Below are 12,763 nucleotides of genomic sequence, written 5' to 3'. Positions count from 1 at the left end.
AAATAATTAATGGATCAACAATGTAGATATTGAACAGCTCTCTCTCTCTCCCTCTTTTTTTTTTTTTGGCTGCACCACCTGGCTTGAGGAATCTCAGTTCCCCGACCAGGGATCGAACCCAGGCCATGGTAGTGAAAGCCTGGAATCCTAACCACTAGGCCACCAGGGAACTCCCTTGAAAATCTCTTTGTTTTAGGTGATGCTGGTGAACAGGCCATCAGGCAGATCTTAGATGAAGCTGGAAAAGTTGGTGAACTCTGTGCAGGCAAAGAACGCAGGGAGATCCTGGGAACCTGCAAAATGCTAGGGCAGATGACTGATCAAGTGGCTGACCTCCGAGCCAGGTAAAGTTCCTCTGCTCTCACCAGAGCAGTAGTGGTAACAGTTGGGCTCTCGCTCCTGATGGAGTGATTCAGAAAGCAAGTTTCTGTGAATTTTACTGAATTCTCTTTGGCTAATAGATAACGTAGATATTATATTCTACTAATTCTTTTGAGATTGGAGTGAATTTTCCTTTTGTTGAACTTTTAAAATATGTAGATGCCTTATCGTAAAGTTGAAATTGAAATCTGTTTTTTTAGTTTCTAGCCATAGGCTTATGAAAAATAAGGTGCATAGATATCTTTTATGAAGGCTGGATAGAAAAAAAACATAAAGAGTGAAAACGTTGGAATTATTTCACATGTCATTTTAAAAATCAGTTAAATAGATTATCCTCTACGTTGGTCATTTCTAGGCTCTTTTGAGTTTCTATTTCATCATTATTCATTTGGTTTTATAATTCTTTTACCTATCTCTTACTCACCTCAAGTCTTGGCTTTTAGGATCCACCCCCATTCCCCCAAATTAAATATGTATAGTTTGCTATTAAGAAAACTCAGTATAATATAGGTTTGTTTGGAACTCATACATATAGTTAATGAAGTTCTAAAAGATTCTCATCTTTATGGAATTTTATAGTACGGACATTGTGAAAAATTGAGGTATGATAACACACTAGTATAAATGGAATTTAATTTTGCTTCAAGATTGTCATGAAACGTCTTGAGATAATTGGAATACAGTATAACGTCTCCCTACAAACTAAGGCTTCAGGAACACGCCTTGACGTGTTGCACACCATTACACCTAGCCTCAAATGTATTAACATAATGGACTTAAGAATATAGTTTTTTTTTTTTGCAGTATGCGGGCCTCTCACTGTTGTGGCCTCTCCCGCTGCGGAGCACAGGCTCCCAACGCTCAGGCCCAGCGGCCATGGCTCACGGGCCCAGCCCCTCCGCGGCATGTGGGATCCTCCCAGACCCAGGCACGAACCCATGTCCCCTGCATCGGCAGGCGGACTCCCAACCACTGCGCCACCAGGGAAGCCCAAGAATATAGTTCTTAAAGGAGTGGTTCCTGACCTTTCTTGGACCAAGGTCATTTTTATAATTTGATGAAAGCCATTAATCTCTACCTAAAAAGATACGTATAAACATGCCCATACAATACTATATGTAATTTCCAGAGGTTCATGGATTCACTGTAGCCCTGGAAGCTCCACGGGCTTTAGGTTAAGAGCCTTTACCTTAAAGGGAAAAAGGAACAGCATAAATAAATGTGATCTCATTGAGTGCAGTGGGCCCTTTCTCTTGCTGTGAAGCAGTCTCCTCTGCCATGAGCATGCCAAGAACTTTACAGAAAGGACAAAAAAGAAGTTCTGTTCCCATCTGGAGAAATGCCAATGCAGTTTGACAAGATTCTTGGCTCTTCTAATTTCTCACTGCTGGCTCTTTTGTCTGCAGCCTTTTCACAGTGTGGTAGACAGTTTTCAGTTGGAATTCTCAAATACACAGTTGTATGTATTTAGAGAAAGATGAATCTGAGCAAGAGAACGAGGTAGTTGCTGTACAGGACCGACCATAAATCTGTAAAGAGAAAAGGTTGGAACAGTGAGGAGCCTCAATGGGCCTGCTTCACACTGGAGTCTGCGATAGCCTTTCACAGTGAAAGATTACAAAGCTGTCTCCTTGTTATCCTTTCTTAAATATGCCTAGCTTTCTAACAGCTTAGTGGCTGAAACTCAGTAACAATTTCCTCTTTGGTATTCTTCTATTCAGTCACCTAGAGTTTCTAGGGTTGTAAGTATATATTTTCCCCTCCATGGTACTCCAACTTTTTATTTTGAATGAAAAATTATGCAACCCATAAATATTTTTACTTTTTCACAGTTGGACTCTTATACAAACAACGTTCCTCATAATGAATTAGTAGATTTGAAGGAAAAAAGCAAATTAAAACATAAAAAGTATATTTCCAAAAGTCTTAGACTCCTCTGCCATGTAAAAGGGAGGTGTCAAGTACAAGTAAAGGGTGTATATATATACCTGGCGGTAAATATTATTGAGTTCACTACCTCAAATATTGGTATACATGAAAAACATATAAATTTAAAAAGAGGATAGGTAGATGAATGACACACCCATACTATTATTAAGGGAAGCAAAGATGTTTTGTAGTCTGTCCTAAAATCAGAAACTCAGGTTATGATGATCAGCCATTCCATTCAACCAAATGATAAAGTTGCCACCCCTATCATTGAGTTTACCAGGCTGGGTGGATTCAAAAATATGAGTATAAAAAGATGGCAAATCTTACTTTGCTATGACCTGGGAAGTCTCTAACAAAGGGAAAACAAATATCTACTAACTCACTTCATTTTTTTGTAGTAGCAGCATACCACTTCTGAGAGAGGAAAATAGTGAAATTAGTTCTTTAGGAACATGATGAGAAATAATGGTTTCTTGTCCTTGTGTGCCCTTTTCCCTCAGTACTATCTGGTTTTGATACTTATAGATTGCATAGAAGTGGAAGGTAGATATTTAAGATTACCATTAGGTTATGATAATGACAACTCTGTAATAACAATAGTCACATATGTGTATTGCTTTATTGCCAAAGTATTTTCAAGTATTTCTTTTTGCTTGATGCCACTCTGTTTGATAAGCAGGGCCAGTATTATTACCTACCTACCCCTCATTTTCTAAGTTAGAAAACTGAAGCCCAAGGAAGTTAAACATTGTACCCAAGGTTCCTCAGGTAGCAGGAGCCAGGATTTGAACAGACATCTACTTGGTCCCAGTGTGGTGTGCTTTCAGTAGCACTATGTGTGCTGCCTCCTGAAACATTTTCAATGTATACTTGCCCATAAATAAGATAATCTAATGGGCTGTTTATTTCTAAAGCATACATACTATGGTAACAAAACCTTCCATAGCAATAAGATCACAAGCACATTTCCCCCCTGAAGATTAGGTTTGATTATGTAATCACCACCAAGAGGAAAATCATTATCAAAATGTGCAAGTCTGGTCTTTAAAGTAGTTATGTAGTTCCTTGAAGCTACTGTGTATTATTTTTAAGAGCAAAGGAGAAATTAGATGGTTTGGGTGTTTTGCTTTGTCTCTCTCTGTGTTTCCTTGTGTTATCGCAGATTTAGTAGAAAAGGAAAAGGACAGACATGTTAGTAAAAGAACATATACTGTGCTTTTAGTAATATTTTGCCATTAAGAATTTGAGAGAGTACAACAGCAGCATCTATCTGTTTGAGCAGAGGACAAGGAGCCTCACCGGTGGCCATGCAGAAAGCCCAGCAGGTGTCTCAGGGTCTGGATGTGCTCACAGCAAAAGTGGAAAATGCAGCCCGCAAGCTGGAAGCCATGACCAACTCAAAGCAGAGCATTGCGAAGAAGATTGATGCTGCTCAGGTAGCAATGATGATTTTTAGCAAGGGTGGGAAATAAAGGAGAAAGAGAAATGTTCCATAAATATCCTGTATCCCTCTCCCCCTAACTTTCTATGGGTGGATAATGGGTGTTTCTAAGTGATGACTGATACACACTAGTTGCCAATGTTAATACGTCCCCTACCACCACAGGCTTAAGGCTAATGTTTATCCATATTTTGAAATAGAGATCTTAATTTTGAATTCTTCAGTTAGTTAAAAGTAAGCATTCTGAGTACCATTCCCCTAGCTCCTGATGGAGATTACAGTATGTTAAACCTGTTATTCATCTCAGAATTCACAGCTGTGTTTGGTCATAGCAATGTAAAAGGGTTAAAGCTTTCTGATATTACTCTACTATAAAATGATTTTCAAGCATTTCATGAAGAAACATAAATGTTTAAGAAACTGAAGAATTAATAAGGTGTGATTAATTCAAAGCTAAAGCTCATGAAGATATTTTATCCTAATGAGAAAGAAAAAAATCATTTTTAAAAAGATGAAGGGGGACTTCCCTGGAGGTCCAGTGGTTAAGACTCCGAGCTTCCACTGCAGGGGGCATAGATTCAATCCCTGGTCTGGGAACTAGGATCCTGCATGCCGCACGTGCAAATATTAATATCTCTATAAATAAATAGCTGAAGGATTGATTTGGTTTTGCCTGAGTAAGAACTGATGTAAAATAATAAGGATCAGCATTATAAAAACAATTGCTGGTATGCCTTATGGTTACTCTTTTTTTTTTTTTTTTTTGTGGTACGCGGGCCTCTCACTGTTGTGGCCTCTCCCGTTGCGGAGCACAGGCTCCGGATGTGCAGGCTCAGCGGCCATGGCTCACGGGCCTAGCCGCTCCGCGGCATGTGGGATCCTCCCGGACCAGGGCACGAACCCGTGTCCCCTGCATTGGCAGGCGGACTCTCAACCACTGCGCCACCAGGGAAGCCCTTATGATTACTTTTGAAATATTTCTGATGGCCTTGTTAAGTTTAGTAAAATTGGTTCATGAGTAGATCACAGTGTGCTTCTTTTCTATTTCTTTGTGTGTAGAATTGGCTTGCAGATCCAAATGGTGGACCAGAAGGAGAAGAACAGATTCGAGGGGCTTTGGCTGAAGCTCGGAAAATAGCAGAATTGTGTGATGATCCTAAAGAGAGAGATGACATTCTACGTTCTCTTGGAGAAATATCTGCTCTGACTTCGAAACTAGCAGATCTACGAAGACAGTATGTATTTAATCAATTAAATTGTCCTTTAATCTCTCTCTTTTTCCCCCTAAGCACATATATAGTTGAAATTTATAGGTTAAATGCACATATGATACTCTTCCATTGTTTTCTTATTGATTCTTTGTGACGTGGTGAGGGCAGATATTTTTAAATTAATAATTTTAGGATACTAAGAACTATTTTTTAAAAAAATATTTTTAAGAAATCTATTTTTAAAATTAATTAATTAATTAATTTATTTATTTGGTTGTGCCGGGTCTTCGTTGCGGCATGCGGGATCTTTAGCTGCAGCATGTGAACTCTTAGTTGCGGCATGAAGGATCTAGTTCCTTGACCAGGGATTGAACCCAGACCCCCTGCATTGGGAACACAGAGTCTTAGCCACTGGACCACCAGGGAAATCCCTGAGATCCATTTTTTAAAATTTCTAAGCTAGGACGTACTACTACACCATGTTTGTGACTTGTCTGTTTCCCAGGCATATGAGGAAAATAACTTTTGTGGCAGGCTATGAAAAGGTTTGTGTGTGTGTGTGTGTGTGTGTGTGTGTGTTGGGGTGGGATGGGGAGGCATAAGAAGATAGTTTCTTCCTTGACCAGCAGTGTTACTTCTTATGTAGCAATTATAAAAGATCCTTAAATATAACATCCTCACTGCAGGTTCTTCTCTTAAGGGGATTTTTTTTTTTTTTAAATTGGTGAGACAGATAAGGCTTTCATAGCATCTACTTTGATTGTATAGAAAAGAAGTGTCACTTTCTCCTTTTGAAAGATATTTTTCTGTCTTAAAAAAACAACAACTGCATCATATGCTAAAAAGAACTATTAAAAAAGTGTACAATGGCAAAAGTAAGAGTTGCTTCTCTCCCACCTCAGTCCTCCAGTCACTTCTCCAGGAATAACCATAGTCAAGTATCTTGTGAGATTCGACTTTTCATTTAACTTGTGTATTTCACTCCCTATTCTTCCACAGGAGAGTGCCTAACCTTTTTCCACAGAGGTACTTTAGAGTCCTTTCAAATCTTATATTGGGTAAGAGACCAACGTTAGCTAAGAAAGCAGACTTCTGCCTCAGACCTTGAAATAGGAATGAGTGGGAGCAGGGTGGGTATACTTTAGGCAGGAGGTTGTGGTGATAGAGAGCAGCTTAAGTAATAGCTCAAGTTTGATTCTATATCAAGCTCAATCATTTGGGGGGGGGTCACTATTTTATACCCCAAATATAAAATTATGTAGGTGGGAAAATGTATAATTGGACAATTGTAAAGTAATATATGTCTACAAATTTTGGTCTCTGTTCATTAATATTGGCTAATTAATATAGTCTTTACATTTTTACTAGATTTAAAAATACTCAGAGGAGGAAACTATGTTCTCAGGATCCTAACACAGGTCCATATACATAGCAGGCACTCATTAATGTTTCTTAATGATGAAGAGAGAATTAATGATAATAGTGATAACAGCAGACCAAGTTTGGTCACATGCCATCATTACTTATTCCTATTATCTATCTATCAATCAATCTATCTATCTATCCATCTATCTATCTGTCTATCTAAAACTTCCTGGCAGCAGGAGTAGCTATGATCAGAACCATAGTAATTATCTTCTTTGTCCAGCTTTATAATGGAGAAAGTATGAAAGTTTAGAATCATAAAGGAACTTTTAAGATAGTATCTAAATTAGTCATTCTGTCAGGTAGACTAATATTTGCATTTTTATCGGTGAGCCAGATGTGATTATCCTGAAGTTTACTTTTCTATGACCTAGTGGACTTGAGATATAAAATGAGTCAGATTTGAGATGACAGGCTCAGGGGCCACCTAACCTAGTGATGACTGATCGAGCTCAGCTTACCAAATGGTTGAGCTTGGTTGAGCCAGACTGACCAAACTCATATTTAACTGCAACATATTTAACTGTCTTAACGAGGCAAAACAATCAGAATTTATATTATTAATTTCTTATTTAAGGGTCAAATAGATAAATCCCTCTCCTTTCAAACCAAGTTAATAATTATCATTAGCAGTTTGTCATCTCATTAGCATTTGTATTAGCAATTAAGTCATCTCAATGTAAAGAGTGTCTTTGTGTGACAGGATGGCTATTTTTTTTCTCCAGGGGAAAAGGAGATTCGCCAGAGGCCCGAGCATTGGCCAAACAGGTGGCCACGGCCCTACAGAACTTGCAGACCAAAACCAACAAGGCAGTGGCCAACAGCAGACCTGCCAAAGCAGCTGTCCACCTTGAGGGCAAGATTGAGCAGGCACAGCGGTGGATTGATAATCCCACAGTGGATGACCGGGGAGTTGGTAAGATCATCACTGCACTTATTAATCCTCATTAAACTTATTACAGTGAAGATAAGCAAGTTGTTGATAGAGATCCTGTATCATCTGTAATTAGGTACAGAAGGGGTTCTTTAGCCACTGGTGGGTAAGTCATTCCACAGTGTGACTCCATCTCCAAATGTAGCCAATAAATTTCCTGTGATTTAATCAAGAAGTATTAATAAATAAATGATTTTGCTGCAGGCAAATAGAAAATTCCTCAGGTTGCAGCTGAAACTTTGAGCTAATTATTTCCAGTCTATATATACTTTCATTCTGTTGTATTTCTGTTATTACAGTCCTTAGTTAAGTTCACAGTTAAATATAATTTTTGAAAATAAGTAAAAGACACTTAACTACCAAGGTTGTTTTCAGTTGTGAGGGCTCCTGTATCACACAATCACCTGTAGAATTGCTAACCTAAAATTTTGATTTTTGAGAGATTTTAGGAATGGATCTATAAGAATTTAGGTCGTATTATGATAGCAAGCCTGTTGAAGCTGAAAGATCTATTTATTTCATTTGCTGTATTCATTGGAAAAAGATAAAATTTTTAATTGGTGATTCCCAGTGTGGGGGAATCAGGCAGACATATAGTTTACTGGTGGAGGAATAAACTGGTACAAATTTTCTGAGTGGCAATTTGGAATTATATGTCAAGAGCTTTAAAAAAGTTCATACCCATTGACTCAGCAATTTGACTTACAGGAATTTATTCTAAAAATAATTAGAGATGTTTCTAAGGAGTTACATATGAGAATATGTAAATAGTGTAAATATTTAATAATATTAACAATTATGGTTCATATGATAAAATGTTGCATAGAGTTTAGATCATGATTTTTGAATAATATTTAATGATGTAGAAAAATGCTCACGTTAAATAAAAAGAAGCAAGGAGTAAAAGTTAATGTATAGTATGATCCCGGTTTTGTAAAAGAGAAATGTATGTATGTATAGGAGCATGCAATGCATTCAAAAAGACTGGAAGGAAATGGTCAAATATATCAGTCTCCAAGTGATGGGATTATGGGTGGTTTATATTTTTTTACGTTTTTTAGATTTCCCCAGTTTTTTGTCTTGATAGGGGAAAAAACCCCACTAACCCCACTAAATGTATTATTAAGAAAAGAAATCCTTACCAGAATGGCACAGTGGTTGGCTTCTCCTGGTCTATGTGAGTTTCAGTGTTTTCCTCTTGGTGCAGGTCAGGCTGCCATCCGAGGGCTTGTGGCCGAAGGTCATCGTCTGGCAAATGTCATGATGGGGCCTTATCGCCAAGATCTTCTTGCAAAGTGTGACCGAGTGGACCAGCTGACGGCCCAGCTGGCTGACCTGGCTGCCAGAGGGGAAGGGGAAAGTCCTCAGGCGAGAGCCCTTGCATCTCAGCTTCAAGACTCTTTAAAGGTAGAACTTGGGAGCACATATCATTACATTTCTTTCTTTCTTTTTTTTAGAAATAAATTTATTTATTTAATTTTTGGCTGCGTTGGGTCTTTGTTGTTGTGCACGGGCTTTCTCGAGTTGTGGCGAGCAGGGGCTGCTCTTCATTGCAGTGTGCGGGCTTCTCATTGCGGTAGCTTCTCTTGTTGCGGAGCTTGGGCTCTAGGTGCACGGGCTTCAGTAGTTGTGGTGCACAGGCTTCAGTAGTGTGGCACGCGAGCTCAGTAGTTGTGGCTCGTGGGCTCTAGAGCTCAGGCTCAGTAGTTGTGGAGCGCGGGCTTAGTTGCTCTGCAGCATGTGGGTTCTTCCTGGACCAGGGCTCAAACCCATGTCCGCTGCATTGACAGGCGGATTCTTAACCACTGCGCCACCAGGGAAGTCCCTCATTACATTTCTTATGCTTACTATTATTCAAAAATTAGGAGGGAGAGTTTTTAAAAAATATAATTTCTTGAGTCTAGGGAAAGTGAAAAAGGTGTGATCAAGAATATAAGGAGGGGCTTCCCTGGTGGCACAGTGGTTAAGAATCCACCTGCCAATGCAGGGGACACGGGTTTGAGCCCTGGTCCAGGAAGATCCCACATGCTGCAGAGCAACTAAGCCCGCGCTCCACAACTACTGAGCCTGTGCTCTAGAGCCTGTGAGCCGCAACTACTGAGCCCACGTGCCACTACTGAAGCTCACACGCCTAGAGCCCAAGCTCTGCAAGAAAAGAAGCCACTGCAATGAGAAGCCTGCACACCGCAACGAAGAGTAGCCCCTGCTTGCCATGACTAGAGAAAGCCTGTGCACAGCAATGAAGACCCAATGCAGCCAAAAATTAAATAAATAAATAAATTTTTTAAAAAAAGAATATAAGGAAATCCAGAGCTTATTAAGGAAAAGCTTACTAGTGTGTGATAGCAATTAAAATTGTGTTTCTCAAGCTTCACTCAATCAAGGGCTCTTTCATATTTGCTCTACCATGTATCACCTATACTTTTTTATTTAGTCAGTATTTTTCTTAAAATGGACTCCTTTTTTAAACTTTATTTAAAAGAAAAGTTTATAAAAATCCTGAAATCAGGAGTTTGAGTTAGTTATATTTTTTCTAATATTCTATAAAAGAAACACACAATTATTAAAATAAAAACATTTGTCTGTGTAACACCTATATTCATTTCAGATACCACCAGCCAGTGCATGCTACCCACCTTGAGAAACAGTGGGGGTGATTGATCCTTCTTCGAGTATTAATCTAGAATAAAACTTAGATTGGACAAAGTGTGATAATTATGAAAAGGAGTTTTTTCATGACTTCTGAGAATCTTCTGCTTTTGACCCATGTTAAAATAAAAAATGGATTCATATATTGGTTATCAAGTTTTTCTAGAAACTTATTTGAAATATCCAGAAAAATTCCATTATTGATTTCTTTCATCTAAATATAGGAAGTTGCTTAGAAATTTGGCACTGCATCCACCAAACAGTCCTTACAGTTACTGTAATTATGTCAGGCCCCTCCAGCACTGGGATTGTTGAGGAACTCTGTCTCATCTCATGGTCTTCTTTGGGCTCAACCCCATGATTCTTAGTATTATTCTTAGGGGCCATCAAGAAAGGAAGTAAGATTTCTTGTTTGGGTGGAACAGTCTAGGGAAATGTGGGTCATGTGGGCAGGATTCACTTCTTACACCTGTTTCATGCTAGCTCAGTGCTTTGTACACAGTTGATACTCATAGCTGATAAAGTTGAATGAAACACCGAATGAATGAATGTGTCAGTGAAGGAAGGACAATGGCAGATGTGCTTTTTGGATATTTCTGGAAATTTTCATTTTTAAACAATGTTTTTAAGGATCTGAAAGCCCGGATGCAGGAGGCCATGACTCAGGAGGTGTCAGATGTTTTCAGTGATACGACAACTCCCATCAAGCTGTTGGCAGTGGCAGCCACTGCCCCTCCTGATGCACCCAATAGGGAAGAGGTGGGTATCTGAGGTCTTCCATTTCTTCTGTTGGCCAGCCACATGTATATGTATATGTATGTGTATGTGTGTGTGTAAAGGTAAAATGTGACTGCAGTGTATGTCAGGAGTGGTTGGGATATTGTGGATGAAGGGTGGAAAGGTAGAAGAGGGAAGAAAGGCCTTGCCACTTCTTCTTTCAGTCACCAAGTATGTCGCTTAGGAATGTCTTTAGGACATGTCTTCACTTGCAAGCAGTAGAAGACCTGACTGTCAGAGATGAAAACAAGTGGGTTTTATTTTCATCCCATAACAAGAAACATGGAGCTAGGTAGCCTTGGCATTGGTTCAGCAGCTTGATGCCATGAAAGCTAGCATCTCTCTGATTTTCTTGATCTTTTCCTCATGATGTGAGATGCTGATGCAGCCCTAGGCATTATGTTCAAGGCAGTAAGAAATGAGCAGTGGGGGCATTCCAGTCACAACTAGAATAACTGTCCCTCTAGTTATAACCTTCCTTTTAGTGTCCCCTTAGGACACTTTATTCTCCAGACAGAAGTCAGGGCAATTCTTTTAAATCATTTGATGTCATTCTTTTACTCAAACCCTTCAGATTACTCCTCCCTGTCCCAGAGTGAAGCCAGAGTCCTTACAATGAACAGTAAGGCCAGTGATGTGCTGGTAGACACAGGAAAAAACAAAACAAAACAAAAACAAAAACAAGAAGGCCCTGATTTGTAATGTTTGTTAATTTCCATGATGTAAATATTCCCATGATGGCGGTTTTAATGTGAAGTCACTGTAAGCAGAGTCGGGAAGAGATGGGCACATTTGGCTCTTATGAGCTTGTGTGAGTTGGTACCAGCAGCTTCGTCAACACCACTGCATCTGGTCCGCCATCTACTTGTCTGACCTTGTGTGGTGCCTCTCTTCCCCTCATGCTCCTGTCTCTGCATTGATCTCCTTGCGTTGTATTCCCAGTATTCCTTGTTTATGTTTGTATGTTCTAACCTTGGGGCCCTTGCTGTTGTTCTCTCTGGTCCTCCCACAGATAACTGCAGGTATTGTTCGCTCACTTTCCTCAGCCCTCTACTGAAATGTCACTTTGGGGTCACCACCTAAGATCGCAACCCCACCCCAAGCCCATCCCAAGAAATTCCCTAATCTCCATATCCTACATCTCTCCTTCGTGTTTATCAACACTTACATATTTAGCTCGTTTTCCTCACGTTAGCATGAAAGCTCCATGTGGGCAGGGATTTTGTTTTGTCATTACTTTATTCCCATTTCTTAGAACAATGTCTGACACATCCTTGGTGCTGAATAAATGAAAGTAAACGCTCACCCAGAAATCCTCCAGGAGACTTTTGTGTATGTCTCATTGGCTAGAATGCTGTCACATGGCTACCTCACTGCAAAGGAATCTAGGAAAGCAAGTATTTGGTTTTCCATCCTCTATAGTATTGGTAGTGAAGGAGAAAGGGTTGGGTCAGGCACCCAAGACAATGTAGAACTGGTGAGCAGACGTTTATGTTATTCTTATTTGCTAATGACCCCCATTTTCTTTCTCTAGCCTAGGTTACTGGGCAGTTCAGCGCATGGTCCCCTTAGGCTGGGGTGATGTGCTGTGTTTTCATTCCAGACATCGGAGTGTCTGATGAGCAGACAAAACTGTCTGCTGGTAATCTCTACCTAGATGCTGCATGGGTACCTCAGCATGTGTTGTCCTCCTGTTTTCTTCCAGCTGGAAATTTGTGAGTCGCCACTGACTCTTCCCTTCATCTTCCCACATCTATAAAGTAAGACAAGCTAATTTGATCTCACAAATACGTCTTGAATTCTCTCTAATTTCTATTCATGTTGCCACGGCTCTAGTTCTGATCCTTGTTCCCTGCTGCCTTTATAACTACACAGCTGAGACTGGTCTTTGAATCCATCCCTAGGGCACGAATAAAATAAAAATACAGATCTGACCCTGATATTTTCCTGCTTAAACCTTTCAGTGGCCCTTCCTTTTCACATAGGAGAAAGCCAGAGCTCTGTGATCTGGCT

The 12,763-nt window shown here is 39.7% G+C and overlaps 1 protein-coding gene across 2 annotated transcripts in view; it reads left to right on the top strand.

Annotated features, from left to right (window-relative positions):
• Positions 1–12,763, top strand: part of VCL (vinculin) — a 102,783-nt gene that overhangs the window by 68,220 nt on the left and 21,800 nt on the right. For both annotated transcript variants that reach the window (XM_082854018.1, XM_082854019.1), the window contains exons 8-13: positions 197–344; positions 3,596–3,749; positions 4,814–4,989; positions 7,116–7,306; positions 8,532–8,731; positions 10,604–10,732. In XM_082854018.1, coding sequence (XP_082710144.1) covers positions 197–344; positions 3,596–3,749; positions 4,814–4,989; positions 7,116–7,306; positions 8,532–8,731; positions 10,604–10,732 — 998 coding nt within the window. The remainder of the gene's footprint in view (positions 1–196; positions 345–3,595; positions 3,750–4,813; positions 4,990–7,115; positions 7,307–8,531; positions 8,732–10,603; positions 10,733–12,763) is intronic.

The sequence above is a fragment of the Leucopleurus acutus genome (genome assembly GCF_964270905.1).
Source record: "Leucopleurus acutus genome assembly, chromosome: 14".
NCBI lineage: Eukaryota > Metazoa > Chordata > Mammalia > Artiodactyla > Delphinidae > Leucopleurus > Leucopleurus acutus.
The sequence above is the reverse complement of the archived record's forward strand: the minus strand, read 5'-3'. Positions and strand labels throughout refer to the sequence as shown.